The 19,947-nt window shown below is 40.6% G+C and overlaps 1 protein-coding gene across 2 annotated transcripts in view; it reads left to right on the plus strand.

The window, feature by feature from the left end:
- CWC22 (CWC22 spliceosome associated protein) overlaps window positions 1-19,947 on the plus strand; it is a 77,046-nt gene that overhangs the window by 11,011 nt on the left and 46,088 nt on the right. For both annotated transcript variants that reach the window (XM_090045310.1, XM_090045309.1), the window contains exons 2-10: window positions 1,767-1,834; window positions 2,753-2,857; window positions 2,979-3,230; window positions 4,559-4,687; window positions 12,593-12,761; window positions 13,181-13,234; window positions 16,552-16,687; window positions 16,785-16,991; window positions 17,112-17,174. In XM_090045310.1, the coding sequence (XP_089901436.1) occupies window positions 1,767-1,834; window positions 2,753-2,857; window positions 2,979-3,230; window positions 4,559-4,687; window positions 12,593-12,761; window positions 13,181-13,234; window positions 16,552-16,687; window positions 16,785-16,991; window positions 17,112-17,174 (1,183 nt within the window). The remainder of the gene's footprint in view (window positions 1-1,766; window positions 1,835-2,752; window positions 2,858-2,978; window positions 3,231-4,558; window positions 4,688-12,592; window positions 12,762-13,180; window positions 13,235-16,551; window positions 16,688-16,784; window positions 16,992-17,111; window positions 17,175-19,947) is intronic.

Consider the following 19,947-nt stretch of genomic DNA (forward strand, 5'->3'; position numbering starts at 1 on the left):
CCTGTTCTGGAAGGACCAGGTAACTATTTACCATTGGTAGGAAAAGTTATGCAGCCAGGTGAGCAGTAGTGCTTTTCTATTTGAGTTGCCGACGTGTGGTGACACTTGGGAATATTTATAATATAACAAAGTGTGCTGGCTGCACTGCATTCCTTCTCAGTTAGCTTGCAGATGAGAATACAAGTTCCCACAGTATGATTCTCTTCCTCTTCTTACCCAAGCAGCAGTGAAATTTAGTATTTAATATCAGTTGTTTTTTAAATTCAGTATCAGTTGACATGCCTGGGGCATTTTGCATCTCAGAGCTGTTGTTCAAGATTCCCTGCCAGCTTAGCAGATGTGTATCACTTACCATATTAAGGACTTATTTATGCTGCTTTTTTCCCAATGCAAACCTCCTTCTCCCACTGTAGTTCTGTGGCACTGGTGCAACTGGCCTGTTTTGCACCATTGCATTTTGGGATATATTTGTGTTTCTTGTTTTGTTTTTTGTGTTGTTTTATCCTGGTTAAAACTTCAGTGGTGATATCTTGTAGCTGTATAGACAGGAAACAGACTTTTTAAAAATAGATGCTGACATTCTGGAACATATGGGAGCAGATCAATAAATTCAAGTACTAGTTCATTCAGCCATGGCAAGTCTGCCCTTTTAGGACCTGGTTGGAAAAGTGCCTCAATCTATGTTTGCATTTGTTTTGCCTAAAAGTCTCAGTGAGAACTGGAGTCCTGATGTGCAGTGCTTACTGTATAGTTCCTGCTCCTGTGGAATAAAAAGATAGTGCTTTCTTTATGTTTTAGTATTTGAGTATTATTTGGTATGGCTGTCCACTAGGAGGACATTTAATAAGAAGGAGTTGTTACTTGTATTCTGTTAGTTGACTTTCTAAACCTATATTTGGCTGGCTGCAAGATGATGTCAAATCCAGAGTGCCACATCTTTAGCGAGCCCAGTGCCATTCAAACAGATGGCATGAGTGTAATTTTATATTATCTGTGTATTGGAGACAGAATTCTAGTCCAGGAATGTTGTTAGCAATTCCCTGTGGGAAGTTTCTGCATGAAAGTGAAGTGTTCTCTAGTTTATTGTTTCAGTGGTATTAATTTCTAGTTCTGATGAATCCAAAAATAATAATCAACAAGGGAAAGAGAGAAATGTTTATATGGAAAAGACACGTGTTCCAAAATTGTTAGCTATAGTACAATTAATTTCTGAACCTCTCTGATTAACTTAGATGGGTTGTGCTTTTGACAACTTGGAATTGTTGTGTGAAGCTCAGAGTTATTTATTGTCTCTGAATGGTTCATAAACTTTGCTATTAATTTCTTGTTTTTTGACATAACCAGCATTATTTGCAAAGGTCGAGTCCTTTGAAAACTGCCTTTATTGGATTGCTTAAATGACAGAAATATGCAGAACCTATAGAAATAAGGGCACAATATAAGGGAACAAATACAGTTCGAGGCAGTAGCACCAGTTCAGTGAGAGAGAGATCATTTGGGAAATAGTTGGGAAAATATTATGGGGAAAAGCAAGTAACTGATGGTTTTGTAGAGGTAGGAAAGAATGGATAACTGTCAAACAACTATGTAGTTAGGCATCTGTTTAAAGTATGGGGAATGACATAACAGGTGTGAGGTGGAAGAGGAAAAGATTACATAAAATAATCTTTAATCTTAAAAGGTAATTGTGTGTCAGTAAATATATATTGCATATGAAGTATCATCATTTAAAGTAATTTGATTTTTTTTTTTTTTTTTTTTTTAAGCATGGCTCCAGTTATGAAAACAAAGAAAGCTACAGTTCTTGCCAAAGAAGTGCCTCTCCAGAAGATAGGTAAAAATTATTTATTTAGTAGTTCTTTAATGGTAAATAAAATTCTGTGTTAACTTTATCCACATAAAATTAGATAAATAAAACTTAAATGTGTTTTGTTACATATTTTTTATTTATTAATGAAATGGGAAACAGCAGTTGTTGATGCAGCAAGTGTCTGTGTGTAGGGGGGATTTGTAATTAAATATTTTTAAATGAAGTAATCATGCCTAATAATTTTAAAACATTAAATACTGAAAATATTTTAAATGGAAAATAGATTTCAGTCTCTTGCTTGAGGTCCCTATGTTACTTTGCCAATTTTTATTTTATAGCAAGATTATGAATCCCAGTGGGAGACTTAGAAATGCCATTTCATGTTCAGTCTACCATTTATATAAGGCAGGAGATGCAGTCTTGGTAACTTTCTTTTAATTTCACATTTTATTTGCAGCAAATCCAGTACGAGAGTGTTTAAAACAATTATGCCAATGTATATTATGTTTAGCAGCCCCACCAAACTAAATTAAGTGAATGCTTTCATTCAGCAGATCATAAATTTTCTTTTTGCTACAATTCCTTAGGATTACTCTATTATTAAAGAAATGCTTGTTAATTTTTTTTCCCCTCCAGTAGCATAGGGTTTATAAAGTACGTTTTCCATCTTGTATTCAAGATGGAAAGTACACACTTCAAATCAATAGTGAAATAAAAATCAAAAGTATTGTGCCTATGTCTATAAAATATATTACTCTCTTTGTATAGTTAATAGTGAAATGCAAGTCATTGGTGGAAAAATGTGACCTACCAACATTTTCAAATATTTGTAAGTTTGCAAGGAACAACTACTAAATATACATCAGGTGGCTAGTACAGCACTTATAAATCAGAGGTGAAATAAGAATATACTAAAGACTTGTGCTTGTGATTTGGGGATAGATCTGAAGAGGATGAGCGGTACTCCAGAGACAGAGGTTACTCTAATGGCAAGTATGATAAAGAAGATTCAGGAAGAAGACATGATCACAAAACTTATGAAACAAGGTTAGCATCAGTATTTCTGAAATGGAAAATTGTATTCATGCTTGTTAATATAGCTCTTGATAGTTACTGTTTCAGTTGACAACAAAACCATTACTCTAAAATCTGGAATCTTGACTTTTAGGAGTGGGGAGAGAGAGAAGCATCAAGAGAAGAGGGCAGACAGGGATTCTGATCGGAGGAAACAGCGAAAATTACCTTCACCTGATAGAAAAAGTCCAGAAAGATCATCATCCCAGAACTCATTTGTTCAAAATGAACCCCCTTCAAAGAAGAGGAAGGAAGATTTGGATCCAATCCTCACCCGTACTGGTGGAGCATACATTCCTCCAGCAAAGCTGAAGATGATGCAAGAGCAAATTACTGATAAGAACAGGCAAGTCAAATTAAAATTTCACAGTTAACAATATTTATTGAAGAAGGAAAGCACAAAAAAGCAAAACTAAAGTTTTGCTATAAGAGACCAAGATTTGGAATGTAAATTGATGTAATAACTATTCATTAGAAGCTGTCTTCTCCTTTATCTGACATATTCAATAAGTGTGGGGGGGGGGGGGGGCACAGAGGAGGGAGTTGGGTAGGGCTGGGGCTGCTACCCAGCTGGTGTGTGGGGGTTGGGACCCAGCGGGACTGTAATATGCAATGGTAGGGCCCCAGCAGGGAGCAGGATGGGGCTCTGGGCAGTTTGTCTGGAAGGCCGGGTGAGAGAGGCTGGCTTCCCACCACTAAGCACACTCCTGGGGGTTGGGAGGACCTGTGCCCCCCAGATCTATGCATGGGGTGGAGGCAGGCGCAGGCTGCCTGCTGTGAGCTTGGGCTCCTGCCCTGCTGCTCTCCTCCTGGGCCTCTGCAGCCTGGCAGGTGTAACCCAGCACTGAAGGGCACAGCAGGGCTGTGGAGGCTCCTTGCCTCTGCAAGCTCTGTGCTGCCCTGGCTACGTACTCCTTGCATGCACAGCAGCAGAGCGGGTGGCAGCTCAGGGGTGTGCCCCCTACTGCAGTCCTGCATGTAGGGGATGCATTGCTACGACAGCGCAGAGCTTGCAGTAGCAGGCAGCTTTCCTGTGTGGGCCCCACACTGCCCTGCAGTAACGGGTTGCACCCACTGGGCTGTGGAGACCCCAGGAGAAGGCAACAGGGGGAAGTCTGAGCCTGCAGCAGGCAGCCTGCACACAGATCTGGGGGGCATGGGTCTCCCCTGACCCCCCCGGGAGTGTGCGCAGTGGTGGGGAGCTGCCCTCTCTGCCCACAGAAGGCAGGTAGCAGCAGGGAGCCAGGCTCTGCTCTGCTGCAGCAGCCGCCAACTCCAGCTGAGGGCAGTGGACTGTGGCCCCATATCCCTGGCAGCTGGGGGCCCCCTCTGGCAGGGCTGGGGGTGGAATCAGGGGACAGTGGGGTGGAGTAAGGGTCACCAGCAGGTCAGGGGGTGCGGGGAAGTGGGGTAAATCAGGGGGAGGAACAAGGGTCATTTCATTTTAATCATGGATTTGGGGGTTTTAATCAGAGAATTTGCAATTTATTTATTTTTTAATGGGGGAAAACCAGGATCCCTGTTGATCAGTACAATTGTGGAATCAAAGCTGGGGAAGATGAAATGTGTTATAAACACTGGTGTTTTGGGCTGTAGTGAAATGAAATTAGTAGTAAACATTTATGGTACCTCAGATTTACTGATATTAGTAATTTTATAATGTTTTCATAATAGCTTAGCATATCAAAGGATGAGCTGGGAAGCCCTGAAGAAGTCAATCAATGGTCTTGTCAATAAGATCAATGTTTCTAATATAGAAAATATTATCTATGAACTTCTTCAAGAAAATATTGTGAGAGGAAGGTAAGCTTCAGATGATTTATTTTATTCAATAAATAGTTAAGCATTTCTGTTTTCATTTGTCTCCATATATGCTTGCAATTAGGAAGCTATAATAGTCTTTTTAGTCCTTTGTGCTTTCTCTGCAAAAACGTTGATTTCTTTTTTTTCTTATTATTATTCTGTTATTTTCCTGCTAAGCCTGTTTGAATGTGTGCGAACACTTGTATTTTAATTTTTGCTTATTTTACATCTTATTTTCAAAGAAGAAATAAATTATAACACACAAAAGAAAAGATTATAAAATAGGAAAAAATAAATCCTCAAATACTTAGGAAAGAAAAACATGTTAGTTCTGTAATAATTGCATACTCTTTTTCTGAAGATTGGTATTACCTAGTGATTCTCAGCTAGGGTGATGTGGCACCCTGAGGTGCTGTCAGATCCTTTTGAAAGTGTGAGGAAGTAAGCAGATAAGCACAGTCTGAGGCTGTAGCTCAGGCTGATTACCCCACCCCCACTGCCTTTGCAGGGAGATAAGAACTGCAATATATATGTTCGTTTTTCAAATTGGGTACCACTTAATTCACAAAAGTTATAGAGGGGTGCCTGGAGTCCAAAAAGTTGAAAACCACTAGTATATCCATTAAAGTTATACGGCTAGAATTTAACTGTTGGGTTTTTTTAATCTGTATGTAGCAGGGCATACTCTCTAGCTGTGAGAGTAGGACTGCCAACCTTGGGGTAGTTGGTAGGGGAGTGTGAAGCTTCAATCACTGACTCACCTGGGAGAAGATTTGGCCCAATTTGGAGGCTAAATCACCAAATCTGAATTGAATCAGGAGACCAAAAAAAACCTGCAAATTGATTTGGAAAAGATTAGAAAGGCAGTCCTTTCTGGGGAACAGAAATTGAGACGGGGATAGGGGTCTGCCATCTGTAGCTTGCCAGTGACTGTGATCTTTCCCTGAGTCCCCTCCCAATCGCAGTGCTCTGGGGGAAGAGCATAGAAACAGCGTATAAGCTTCTGTCTGCAGCCTTTCTGTCACTTCTTTGAGCTGTTCCTGCCTGAGCAAAAGAGGGGCGAGCAGCTGGTCCAGAAACAGGTGGACAGACAGAGATCTAACCAGCACCGACCTAACTGTCCCTGCTGTTTTCATCCAAATTTTCCCAAAAAATGACAGTTACAGGTATTTCAGTGATTTCCCTCCCCCCCCGGTTTATGGTCTATGGCCGAATTGCTGAATCTTCTGAAGCCGATTCAGTCAAATCGATTTGGGACAGTGATCTAAATCTCTGAATTGAATCACTGTCCTCCGAATCATCTGAATCAAATACTTTCCTATTCGCCCAGGCCTAGTAATTAAGCCCAAGCAAGGCTCGTGAGCTGGGGGAAGGAGCAGTTTGTAGTCAGGAAACAGACTGAATCCAGAAGAGCTCGCCTCTAGGAAGGGCCAGAACAAATGTGTCCCTCTCCTGCTGTCTGGAGAAAGGGTAAAAGTTTGCTGTACTTATTTGTTTCTACCAAGGATTATTGTTTTGTGATATGAGAACTGAGAGAGAGACTCCCAATGGAGCAAACCAGACAGTGGCTGCAGGTACTCGGGCCCCTTACAGACTATTGTTTGGGTTATCTGAAGGACTCTTTAAGGGGACTTGACCTACCTGCATGGCAGCAGGCACCCTAAACCTGTAATGCAAAAGCAAGCTGTTTTTAAAAAAAAAAAAAAATCAAATGCACCATTCATGAAAACCAGAAAGGAAACGTACCTTCACTGCTTTTTATCTCCAGAAGAAAGTGTTAAGCCCCAGTTTAGCAGGGACTCTCCACGCAGGTTGCTGCTGCTTCCGCTGAGCCCTCTATCAGAAATCAGTTATAAGTTAGTGCTGTAGGTAGTAGCTTGGTACGGGTAAGAATGGAGGATTATAGATACAATTGTAAGATTATCATCTTTACATAATGTTCATGCAATAAATATTCATGTGCCTGTGTTAGGAAAAAATGGTGTTGTATTAATACTTTTGAGAGTAATTGGAAAATTAAAATTGGAATTTTCATTTAATGGAAAATGTAAAATTTTGAAATTTGGTTTCCTTCTGAACCAGAACAAAAATGAATCCAAAAATTTCTTGGGGAAATTACTTTTTTCCCCATACTTTATAATATAGTATCATTTTTCTTTTAAAATTTAAATTTCTAAATGAAGACTAGTCTTACTGATAAAGTGAAAAGGCCTTTTGAATCTTTTTCTAGTATAACATTCCATTGAAATGCATCATTTTTTCCTCTACTTTGAAAAATTGGCATTTTCTAATCAGAAAAAAAATTCTGGGAGAAAAGGGAATTTTAGAATGAAAATGTGATGCTTTGTGTCCAATTGTGTAACTCTTTATATTTAGTAATACCTCATTACACGCAAGCAGTCTTCCAGATCTCTTAATTTAGATTGCATTAAAATGTTCCTGGTCTTGGAGTTCTTAATTTGGCTCTACAAATTCAGAAAAGGCTACAGTTGAAATTCTAATCTAGAAGTAAATCTTGCTTGCCCATTTTGGTTCTGATTGCTTGTTTTTTGGTCATGCAGAATTCCTGTTGAACTTCCCATAGTTTCAAAGAGACGAGTTAACTTCTATATTGCAGACTAGCTTGTGTGTGTTGTGTTAGCTTTTATGTAAGACTTTTAAATTGGGAGGACAAACCAGAATTAGTGTGGCACTTGACAAATGTATTAGATTGATGTGTTCATGATTACTGTAATTTAATGGCACAGAAAGGGATGAGATGGCTTCCTTAATTATTTAGGTTCATGTCAAAAGCTTAATGTAGCCATTTTATCTTCTGAGTTAAATTGTTGCTCCTGACAACAAGCTTCTGAAAACATTGACTTGTAACAGGTATTTTGCAGGCTTCCTCAAAGCTTTGCCAGGGTGCTTAAACAGTCGTGTTCCCCTTTTAACATAGGGTTGAGTTTGTATATTGATAAAAATCTATTAGTTTTGCTGAATTGGATTATATTATTATCAGTGGTCTCTTTGTCCTTAACTGCACAGGAAATCAGAAAGTTTGACCACCACTTGATAACCAACCTGCTTTTTTCTGTCAAAGGTCTGATTTTTACAGAAAAAATACTTCTGTACATAGCTGTTGGTTAAAAGCTTATTATATTTAAAAGGTGTGTTGGTGCATCTGGGAAACGCATCGAAAATTATTCTGAGTTTTGGAGCATCCTACTTTTCTCTATGACCTGTAATGTTGATGGCATTACTTAGAAACACAAGTTATAAGCAACACAGGAGAGAATCAGGATAGCAACACCTAGACCACTGACATCATTAACTTATCACAACACTTTCCTACTCTGAAATGCATATACTTTCCAAAGGCCCGAATTTCTGTCCAGAAAAACAGCCTGACAATAGAGTGCAGACAACTAGAAGAATTCTTTGGGAGACTAGGCCTGAAAGAATACTTCCACAGCCAGTATAGAAACACCTCTGACAGCCCCCATGACACCACAGATAGAGTAAACAACAACAAAAATTGGACTGAACATCTCCTAGCAGACAAAACCATACATTGGACTACTACATCTACTGTTTCAGGAAGAAAGCTAACAGTGAAATTCTTAATAAAACCAAGACCACTACAGCCTCTCTCCCTCAGAGTAAAGCCATACAGTCCCTAAGATCCAACAAATTAAGCCAGTGGACAAAAGTCATCTATCAAGACTACATTTAATTAGGCCGACAGACAACTCTGAAATGAAGTACTGTAAAGAACTTTGGAAGGGCCCCCATATCAGTACTTGCTCTGAAACTGGAAAATACCAATTTTTTCCATACCAGCTTCAGGAAAAACTATTTTCACTAATCCCCTCCTGTTCTACCCCAGAAACTTTTTGTATGCTCCCAAGGTAACCATGGCAGACCCTTCATATCCAACTCTGGTACCATCACTGAAGTGCTACCAGGATTCATAGGAGCTACACTGAAACCATTTGTGACTCATAGAAAATTTGCCTGTACAGCTTATACACCACAAAGATCGTACCTTGAGAGAAATATACCCAGCTCTTCCTCTCCTGGTTTTCAAACAACCTTTTATCTTGTCTGGTTCATCAGAAGTAAACTGCCTGGCTAGGGACAGACATTACGCAAAAGTCAGTTTAAGTGATTAGAAACAGGTTTGAACCTGTAACAGAACAGACATTCAGTGCATATTAAACCAGTTTTAAAATGGCCAAAACCGTTTTAAGATAAATGTCGTAGAATGTAGCATCAGACTTAACTGATTTGGCTCAAACCGGTTTATGCAGTGTCTGTCCCAGATCCCCATGTTCAAGCACTGAGCTTTAATAATGCAAAACCTGTCAACACATCTCCAGTGCTACTGCAAGCAGCCCCCCCCCCCACACACACACAAGAAGCCCATCAGAATCCTTGGATCCTAACATTACTTTCCCCAAAATATGGTGCAGTATATCTGATCAGCACCCTAAATGCTCTCATAGAAACTATGTGGGTAAAACTAGACAGAAATTATGTACCAGAATGAACTTGGATAGGAAAAATGTAAGAGACAGATGCACAAACACTAGCAGAAGTGTGTTTTTCACAGGACAGCCATTCCCTTTCTGACCTCACTATCCTCGTACTCAAGAGAAAATTAAAAAATGCTTTCAGAAGGTGAGCCTGGGAACAAAAATTCGTAAGGTGGCTGAACATTAAGAACCAAAAACTGCACACTGATACTGACTTCATAGCATACTATAATCTACCCAACTTTTGAAAATCTTTTGTCACATGATAGGTAATAATGTTCTCTTTTGAAAGTGCTTGATCTCCCAGTAATCAAATGATCTTTTTTCTGTTACTTTGTCTGCTACTGCTGGATATTTTTTTTCCACTTTTATAGCCCTTCATACTGTTTTTAATCATTACGGTGCCTGCTGTTTCCTTCAGACCTGATGAAAAGTGCTTTGCATTCAAAAACTTGTCCAAATCTATCCCAGCCGTGCAATTAGAACAGTAAGAAGTATCGCCAACAAAAGTCTTTGCCTTTTTACATATGTCTTATTTGTTGTATCGATTAATAATTTTGTGTTTACCTTTAATTAGCTGTAGTGGAAAGGATTATTCTTTCCCAAACAATGTTATTGTTGCAGCTGAGGAATAAGCAGAAAAACAAGGTAGTCCTAAGACACAGGGCCTGTTTTCACATGCTTCTGAAGTACTAGGATTAAAAAAAAACCATGGAGTAACGGCTGAATTATTTCTACAAGATATTTGTAGCTTGGGTTTTCTTTAAAATATCTATTTTTTAAAATATAGCTATGCCACCTCAATCTATATTTTGAGGTACAAGTTTAAAACCTCATTTAAAAAATATCTTCTCTCAGATTTTATTTAACACTATATTCTATGCCTTAAGTTTTCAGAATATATTAGCTAGAGTTGGTAGCAGTCTGATCTTTTTTTTTCTTACTTTAAACTTTTCTTGATGTTCATGATCTATCTGTGTAGCATCCTTGCAGCAGAACTGCTTCTACCCACTTCTTAGTTATTTTTTATTGTGTTCATTGAAATGTTTGTCTCTAATTTGTTTTTCTAAAATAAGGTGTACAGTTAAAAAAGCAGACTTCTTTTCCTTACTGAGCTGACTTTTTTTTTTTTAATTCTTTTCATCAGCCCAGTAAGGATTTCCAAAAGGATCTTACTTTTAATTTTCTTAGAAGCATAACTGGAAGTATAGATTGCACCTGATTTTCAGTAAAAAGTGAAAATTTGAAGTGTTTTACTAGATTAAAATAAAATGGCTTGTCCAGGAATTCTTACATTTGAGGGGGCTCACTGTGCTGTAATACTTGCACTGTACTGTATTTTGAACATTTACATTCTTTTTAAAGTGGCTGTTTATTTTGCAAAACAAGGGTTATATAAACTAAGATTTTCATAAGAGGAAGATAAAGGTAAACAAAGAAAAGAGCTAGGACACTTACTTTAAAATGTTTTGTTTCTCAAAATCCACTAGTGACTTTAACTCATTTAAAAATATTATGATCCTTTTATTAACATTAATGTGGTCATAATAATAAAAGCATAGTTTTGAACAGTGATTCTTTGAGTGATTGTCTTAGGTACATACAGTAGAATGTGCACAAAGTTCATAAACTTTTTGGCTAGCACTATCCCTAAATATCCAACTGCCGCCTTTGTGCTTTGGGCTTAAAGGACTGGGTGTTTCTACTGCACTTTGGTTCCTCCCAGCCTTGTTTCTGCTTGAGATGGTCTTTTCTGTTGTCTGCTTCCAGATGAGAATAAAATCTGTGGGGTGCTATTTTTTTATGGTTTCACCCTGTTGTCTACCAGTGACTTAATCACTTTAGTACCACTGAACCAGAATGGTCTCCTTGAATGGTCATCTGCAGTCAGTGTGTACTCCTCATGTAGAAAAGGTACACAAACCACAGGTGGACACTTGGAGTGCCTGTGTTGCTAAGGAAAACACTTCATTCCAAAACAGGTGTTCCATCTGCTGATTCTTTACCTCTCACCCCCCCACACTGAGGATCTATGTGCTGCGCATGTCCTCAAAAAATAATTGCACCTGATAAAATCCTGCCCAAATAAGGTCTTAAAATGCTTCCCAAAGATGTCTATGCTTGGGCTGATGGTCCTTAAGGGGGAGAGAGTTCCAGAACTGAAGAGCAGCTACCAAGAATGACCGCCCACATATCTTCATCATTATATTGTCCCTAATGAAAGGAGCAGGAGTATCTTGTTTTAAGTACTAGGTGCTTGGATAGACCATCTCATGAAAGATGAGATGGATACAAGTTTAGAATGTGTCCCCCTCCCCTTTACTTCTCTATCCAAGCAAGATTTTCTTAAGGAGATCCTAAATTCCTGGTGATGGAGTAAAACTTCAGGTGTCCAAGCCAGTCATTGCTCCACACCCTCGCACAAGATCTTCCTTAACCTTTTACTTATATTAAATGATATCATTCAGGTTGTGGCCATAGTAGAGAGGCTGAACAAGGTGGTTTCCAGGGTTTGAAACTGTACAAGACATGTTATAGGATATCTAACATGGACCTGCTGTGATTAGGCATGCAGTACCAGAGTACAGGCAGCTTCAGCAGTGTTTCTGAAAAATGTATCCATCTTGTATATCCGTAAAGTAGCCCCTTAAATCTCTTGTTCGCACATTATCCAAGCATTGCACAATTCCAGAGATCTCCAGTTCTGTTAGAGCTGCACTTGGCAAAACACAGGTCGGGTCAGTTCTCCTGACATTCTGAGATATAACTTTTGCGCAATTTTGTTGCTGCTTTGCAGTTCGTCACAAAGGACTTGTCCATCCCAGGTGGACAGTTGCTTGACAGAAGAAGAAAAGTTACCAATTTTGGAGTAGCTGCAGTTTTTTGAAATGGCATTTATAAGCATGTTCCTCAGTTTACTTTCCACCTTCTATTCCATGAGTTTTGTGTTAAGGAATTACCTGCTCAGCAGGAGACCAGCATTCCCTCTAAGCTGTGTGACGTGCGGCTGCGCAGGTGCACTCATGCCATGCATGCCACACAGCATGGAGGGAAAACTGCAGGCGACTAAGGCACAGTTGGATGTACTCTGTCCTTCATGCCCTCGGCGTACAACTTGTGGTTCAACAAGGCACGTGTGAGTACTGCTGGCTAAAAACGGCTGAATTTATGTGCCTGAGGTACATACATAATTTTAGAAAAAGTGCCCTTAAAGAGCTCCTGTTACTGTAAAGCAAGTAATTTCTCTTTAGTATGAAGGCCATTACTATACAAGGCTTCTTGTAACCACTTGGAACACAAATTATTGCAACATGTTGAAATAAACAAATTACTATATTTAATGATAACATTTGTTCTGATTCTTAAACTTGTGTCCATCTTCTTACAGGGGATTGCTCGCTAGATCAATATTGCTTGCACAGAGTACCTCTCCTATCTTTACCCACGTTTATGCTGCACTTGTAGCAATTATCAATTCAAAATTTCCAAATATTGGAGAACTGATTCTCAGGAGGCTCATTTTAAATTTTCGTAAAGGATATCGCAGAAATGATAAGGTATGTAAGAAGAAATTTTGTAAAAACTTAAGAAGCATTATCCTAAAACTAATGGTCCTATTGGTTTGTTTCCAGTAGTGGTCAACAGTATATAGTTCAAACGAAGATCCAGTAACACTTCAGAACCTATCAGAAAGCTCTAATTTGATGTGGGGTCCTGACCCCTTCTGTTGTCCATTCTGTGCACTGCAGCTTCAAGATTGACCCTTATAACTTTATTCAGTTAATGTAACAATAAGCTATTTGTTGTAAAAGGTGCAGTCCTTTTTATAATATTAAAATAATGGTGTCAGTATCCTGTCACAGTTGCCTCCAAAGGTTAATTGTGACTTACCCAATTGGCAGATTGCAACACTTTGTTGAGAACTTGTTCTGTGCACAGAGAAAATTCAATGTATAACTGTTTGTTCATTTTACAGCAACTTTGTCTAACAGCCTCAAAATTTGTTGCACACCTGATGAATCAGAATGTGGTAAGTTCCTTTATTTTTCTGATATGTTTTTGACACTGTGTCTGTCTTACAGTTCATACTTACATTTTAAGATGGATAAAAATTAGTTTTTAATAACAGCTTTCTTTTAAAAGGGAATTTTTTCAGTCTATAAACAAGTAGCAGAGTACTCGCTAATGGAGAGAAATGGTGACTGCAGCTAAGGCTACATACACATGTTCAAACCATTCAGAAGAATTCTTCTGAGTTTGTTTTCTGGAGAGGAAAACTTACCTGTACAGAAGTTCAAGCTGAGAAAAGGAGATCCTGCAGTGCTGCCCCTGGGCTGCTTGGGCTCCCTAGAACATGCACCTCAAATCACTTTGCAGGCTTCTTTTTCTTCCCAGCAACAGTAACATAGGTAAGGACACAGGTCAGCACTGATTGTCTCTGGGACTGCCCCCTAAGGAACTCTGTCTCAAGATCCCTCATCCATCTCTCTCTCCGCTGAGGCTTTGACAGAAGAGATCCTGAGCTTTTCTCCTCTTTTCTCGGGAAGCTATGCTTCCCAAAACAAAATGTTGCAGTTCCAGCAGGGGTCTGCCAGGTCAGGGAAGGGGGGAAGGGCTTGTCACATAAGGGGAAGGAGGGGGTAGGTCTGTGCCTGTCCCATGCACAGAGCTCTCCACCCTGAATCTTCCACACTGTGTTCCAGCCCAGCTGCAGCTCAGCAAGGATCTTCAGTTCCCAACACCTAAGTGCTTCAGTCAGGACTGGGGTTACCTGGGTACGGGAAGTGGGTTGGCTGGTTTTGGTCTGTCCTGAGTGGACAACAAACCATTGAAAACCAGGAGCAGAACCTGCCCCCCAAGTACTTCAGCACTGGGCTTTTCTAGCCCAAAGCACTTGGGGGACATGTTCTGGTCCCTGCTTGGCTGGGACTGACACATGCTTTCCCTGACCCTGTGGGAGCTGAAGGGAACAAAACACACTGGAATTCCAGGGGAATCCTAACAGTTTCTTTTGAACTCCTTTCTGTATAGATGTATAGTCTCCTGAGAGAGATTCTCCCAGGAGCCACTTCACTCAGGTTGTATCAAAATTATTTTTCTCCCAAAAAATAATTTTTTGGGGAGAAAAGTTCTGAACTTCTGTACATTCTTGGTTTCTCCTGACAACGTAGGGACTCTCCCTGAAGAAACTGAATATCTGTCCATAGTCTAAGTCTATGTACTATATTTGCTCTAGTCTAAGTTGGTCCTGAATTTAAGATGACCCCTCTCCCCCAATAATTAGATTCTATATATGGAAAAAAAAATACATTTATTATAATTTACAAGGTATAGAATGTAATAACCAGAGGTTGTCTTAAATATGTCCCCTTCCCACTGCTAGGGAAAGGAGTGGCTGGGGGGGGCGGTCAGGTAGCCCCCTTGCCCTCTGCTTTCCCCACCCCACTTCTTCCCCCTGCAGCCTTCCTGCCCTGTTCCCTGCTACCAACTTCCACCCCACCCCCAGCTCCCCACATTCTCTGCCCCTTTTCTCTTCCTTCAGTTTCTGCCTCTTTCCTTCCACTTCTACCCCACCTCTATGCCTGCTTATGCCAGATGCAGTTCAGACTCTGCTCTCTCTCAGAGCAATAGCACGTGGAAGTGCAGCCCTTGCTGGGCCATCTAGCAGTGGCAGTGCTACAGGGGATGAAGTTTCTGTGTGCTCCATGCCCGGGAGTGGTTCCAACCTGAGCTGGAGCCAAGCTGCACCTGATAAAGGGGGTTGGGGAGGGGCAGAAGCTGCAGAGTTCAAGGGGAGGGGTAGGACAGGGGGGTGCTGTGGGTTGGACTCTGGCCTCAACCTGGCCAGTGTCAGAGCTTCAATAATCCCCTCCCCACCATGTGAATCTAAGAATGAGACGTTTCTCCCCATCCTGATGTGAGGGGACTCATCTTAGATTTGAATCAATACAGTAATGGGGTCCTAATCTCAACAAATGAGTCCCCTTATGAGGTAGACAAAATTAGATTTCTTAATTGCACCTGAAACAAATTGAGACCCAACTTTGCTATTTCTCTTCCATATCAGAGAGAGGTAGTTAACCATGTCAGTTTGAAATCAGGCAGAATGCAGAGTGCAGATGCATCTTAGATTAACTGAATCGGAGGTGCGTAAGCTTTTGTGAACAAGCACTTGTTTCACCAGATGCTATGAAACGACATGCTCAGAGCAGAGTATCAAATAGATCAGTGGTGCTCAACCTCTGGCCTGCAGGCCAAAGCTGACCCACAAGGTCATATCATCTAGCATAAAGGTCACCCCATGGGTCCAAAAATTTTGCAGCAGGGGAGCAGTAGCAGCATTAGTTGTTGTTCTGCTGCCAAATTTCCAGATCTGTTGGGAGCCCTATGGGCTGAATGATGTGGCCTTCTAACACTGCACTGCACTGGCTCTTGGGGCCAGCATTTTGGGATTGCAGGGTCAGTATGGCAAGGAAGGTTGAGCACTACTGAAATAGAATGGTTAGAATACAAAAGACAAGGACAGGAGTGGGGAGCAGTGCTGAGAAGGGCAAACAAGTAATAAACCCATAGAGACAAAGGAGTCACACAAGCTAATGCAGGTAATGGGCTAGGAATCCCTAGTCCCTGTTTAGACTACTTAACAATACAGTCTGTGGATGATTTTTAGTTTCACAATTTCATATTACCTTTTATTGTCATGATAGGGAATTAGTTTGATAAATTCAATTTGTGTAACAGTTGATCTGATCCTGTGGGATAGTGAACAATCTCAGTTTACATCACTAGAGTATCTCAGAATCGGGACCATCCAGCACATTAGTTCCAGACTCTTTCAAATGATTTGTGCACAGGTGACGTGATTGCCCTTCAGTTCAAGTTTTATGTTGCCATTCAGGTTGGCAACTGATTCTTATTTTCCTCTTTTAGTAAGTTTGAATGGTAAAAGTACAAAGGAAAACATGTGGAAGAAAAGCTTTTTATACCTAAATGTTGTTTGGTGTTAGAATCACTTTTAGAATTGTATTAAATTCCTTTATTGCTGGGACAGATTTTCTTGGCTTATTTGTTTTTAATGAGGGTAGCAACACTCAAAATACTGGTAATGTTCAGTAAAAAGGCAGTGAAAATACAAAAAAACAGAACTTTTATTTGAAACCCTGCCTTCATGTTGTTTAACAATTCTTATAACGTCTCTTTTTCTCTCCAAATAAGTCACAAAATATAAAGGCTTTGGTCAGCTACTGTTTTATAGTAAAAATGAAATAAATACTGACTCCTTTCTGTAGAAACTTCAGAGTTTTGCTTTTTTCCTAAAAACTCTTACTGTTTATTTTCTCTCTTTAGGCTCATGAAGTTCTATGTTTAGAAATGCTTACGTTGCTTCTTGAAAGACCTACAGATGACAGTATTGAAGTAGCAATTGGATTTCTGAAAGAGTCTGGGCTCAAATTAACAGAAGTCTCCCCTAGAGGAATTAATGGTGAGTATAACCAGCTGAAACATTGAGCTTTTTAAAATCTGTAGTATTTTTTATGATCACTTGTTCACTTTATACCTTTCTCTTCTTTTAACGAAAGCAATTTTTGACCGTCTTCGACACATTCTGCACGAATCTAAAATTGACATACGTGTTCAGTACATGATAGAAGTTATGTTTGCTGTACGCAAGGATGGATTCAAAGATCATCCAATCGTTCCTGAAGGACTAGATCTAGTGGAAGAGGAGGATCAGTTTACTCACATGTTACCACTGGAAGATGACTATAATCCAGAGGATATTCTTAGTAAGTGAGAAATAAAAATTAACTTTACAGTACCAGTCTCTGTGAAAGTAAATTTAAGATGAAACCCACAATATTTTTTGTTTCTCCTTTTATTAAAAGTTTTTGTCTACCATTTTACAGATGTTTTCAAGATGGATCCTGACTTTATGGAAAATGAAGAGAAATACAAAACTCTTAAGAAAGGTATGCAAACCTTATATGTAACATATGATGGTGAGAACTGGTTCAGTTGGGACACGATAGGATAGCGTGCATAATGGGAATACTCTCATAGATAGATAGAACTTATTCAGGAAGAGCAGGAATGGGGGGGAAATCAAGGTTGTGTTGCTCTGAATATGACATACTTATTCTGAGGTTCAGTCAGAGGTGGGAGATAGATCTGTTGCAAGTTTTTGGTTCAAGGTAAAACGAGAAAAGAACATCAAGGTTGATATCCTGGTGTGTGGCTACTGTAGACTTTCTGCAAGCCAGAAAGTGGAGGTAAATGAAGTTTTTTTTTCAAACAATCAATTGAAATTTCCAGTGAGTAGGAGCTGGTGCCAATGGGGGACTTAAATTACCATGACAACTGTTGGTAGGGTAACAGCAGTGCAAAAGTAGTCCAGCAAGCTCTTTGAATGTGTTGGGGATAACTTTCCATTGCAAATGGTAGAAAAACTAACCAGGAAGCTCTTAAATTTCTGTTCACAAATAAGGAGAAATGTATTGAGACTGTGAAGACACAGGCAACTTGGGTGATTAATGTGCATGAAATGATTCCAGTTTGAGATCCAAAGGAAAAGAAGATGAGAAAAAGCCCTGGGCTTCTGAAAAGCAGACTTCCATAAGATCACGGAGCTTATGGGCAGAATCCCTTGGGGGGCAAGTTAAAGAGGAACATGAGTGCAGGAAAGCTGGTTATACCTTAAGGAGCCCATCTATATTAAGGGCACAAGAGCAAGCTATCGTGATGCAAAAGAAAGATAGGAAATGCAGTTAGGCACTGGCCTGTTTAAATGGCAAACTCTTCAATGACTTGAAGCTCAAAACTGACAAAAAGTGAAACATGGTCTTATTATGAGGGATGAGTATAAGAGTATCACAGACATGCAGAGAGACTATCAAGAAGGCCAGAAACCAAACTGAGGCACTTTCTTGGTCTTCCAACATACATGTAAAGTGCTTTTTTGGTTGTCTTTTCTGTTCCATGCTAACTGTGTGTCCTATAATGAACAGGGAGAAGAATCTAATCAATGATATGGAGACAGCTAAAGTATTTATTTCTTTTTCTTACATCTGTCTTCTTGGAAAAGGTCAGCTACCAGATGACGTGCAGTTGACAGCTAGGGTAGGGAAAGAAATAATCAGCCTAGAGTAGGTTAGAGACTACTTAGAAAAACTGGATGTTTTCAGGTCAGCAGGACTAGAAACGATTTATTCTAAGGTAGTCAAGAAATTTGGCTGAAGTAATATGATTACTCATGAAGGTTGAGCTGGGGCCTTCATGACTGGAAAAGGGTAAATATAGTGCCTATCTTAAAATAAAGTAAGAGGAGGAGATTAGAAGAAAAATGTGGGAATTACAGACTGATCAGTCTGGATTAATCTATGAACTCGATACCCAGAGTGTGGATCATGTAATCTGTTCCTTAGTACCTGTGGGATAACCAAATGATCAGGAACAGTCAGCCTGGGTTTGTCAAGAGTTGGGTCATGCTTGACCCATCTTATTTCCTTCTGTGGAAAAGTATGAATGTAGCGGGAGCAGTGACTGTATACCTTGACCAAAGTGTTAGGCATTGTTCCCCATGACATCGTTTCCTTGTCTTGGTGATGACAAAGTCCAGAATCTAGATGATGCTAAAAGATTGGATTACTGTGTCCAGAAGGTAGTCATCAATGATTTGGTGTGTAATTGAGAAGAGGTATTAAATTGTGTTTCCCAGGAGTCTGTCCGGGATAATATCTTAATTAAATTATTTGAAAGATGGAATTGAGTACAGAATTTGTAAATTTGCAGATGACACCCACGTTGGGTGGAGCTGAATACCCTTTGGAGCAGGAGTAGGCGATTATTTGGGCTGGGGGGCAACTTCATGAGTTTTGGTGAGCTGTTGAGGGCCACAAGCATGCGTGCAGATGTAGACATGTATACACACAAGCTCCCTGCAACTTTCCATGCACCCCATCCCCCTCAGGAGCCATGTCAGCTACTCAGGGTGCACCCATGTGGACAGCACATGGGAACACAGCACAGCAGCAGCCCAGCCTCATGCCAGGGACTCAGGGTAGGGGAGGGGATTTAGGGAGAAGGAGGCTGGGAGCCACAGATTATCCAGGCCCAGCCAGGCCAATGCTACACTGTGTTTCCCTCCCCCCACCCACCACTTCTTTCTGCACCCAATCCCCTGCCCAGAGTCCCTGGCATGCATCTGGTCTGGGCCAGTGCTGCACTGTGCACGATGTTTTGGGTCACATGGGAGCAACTGGTGCAGTTCCTGCACAGCTCAACCGCATGCCAGAGACTTGGGGTTGGGCAGGAGCTGTGCCAGCCCACATGGTGCAGCCCAAAGCACCACATAGGAACACAGTGCAGTACCTTGTTAGTGGCACCCACACCTTATCCCAACCTGGATAACCCAGATAACTCTGGCCCATATAACCCATGGCTCCTGCCCCTCTTCCCCTTGAACTCCCTCCTCTGCCAGTGGAGAGGACCATACCTGAACTTCAGCTGTCGCTTTGGGGCAAGCTGTCTGGTCTGCAAATGGGTACAGGGTCAGAGCTAAATGAAGGCCACTTCACCAGGCAAAAGCCTAGTGAGGAGCTGAGCACCCCCTGCCTTTAGGGCAAGGGCGGGCAATTGTTTTGGGTGGAGGGCCGCTTACCCAGTTTTGGCAAGCTGTCAAGGGCTGTATGGGTTGCCCCGCCCCCGTCTTAGGACCAGTGTCCTAATGTCTTAGGACTAATGTCT

The sequence above is a fragment of the Crocodylus siamensis genome, chromosome 4 (genome assembly GCF_052110815.1).
Source record: "Crocodylus siamensis isolate JL-2025a chromosome 4, ASM5211081v1, whole genome shotgun sequence".
Taxonomy (NCBI): Eukaryota; Metazoa; Chordata; order Crocodylia; family Crocodylidae; genus Crocodylus; species Crocodylus siamensis.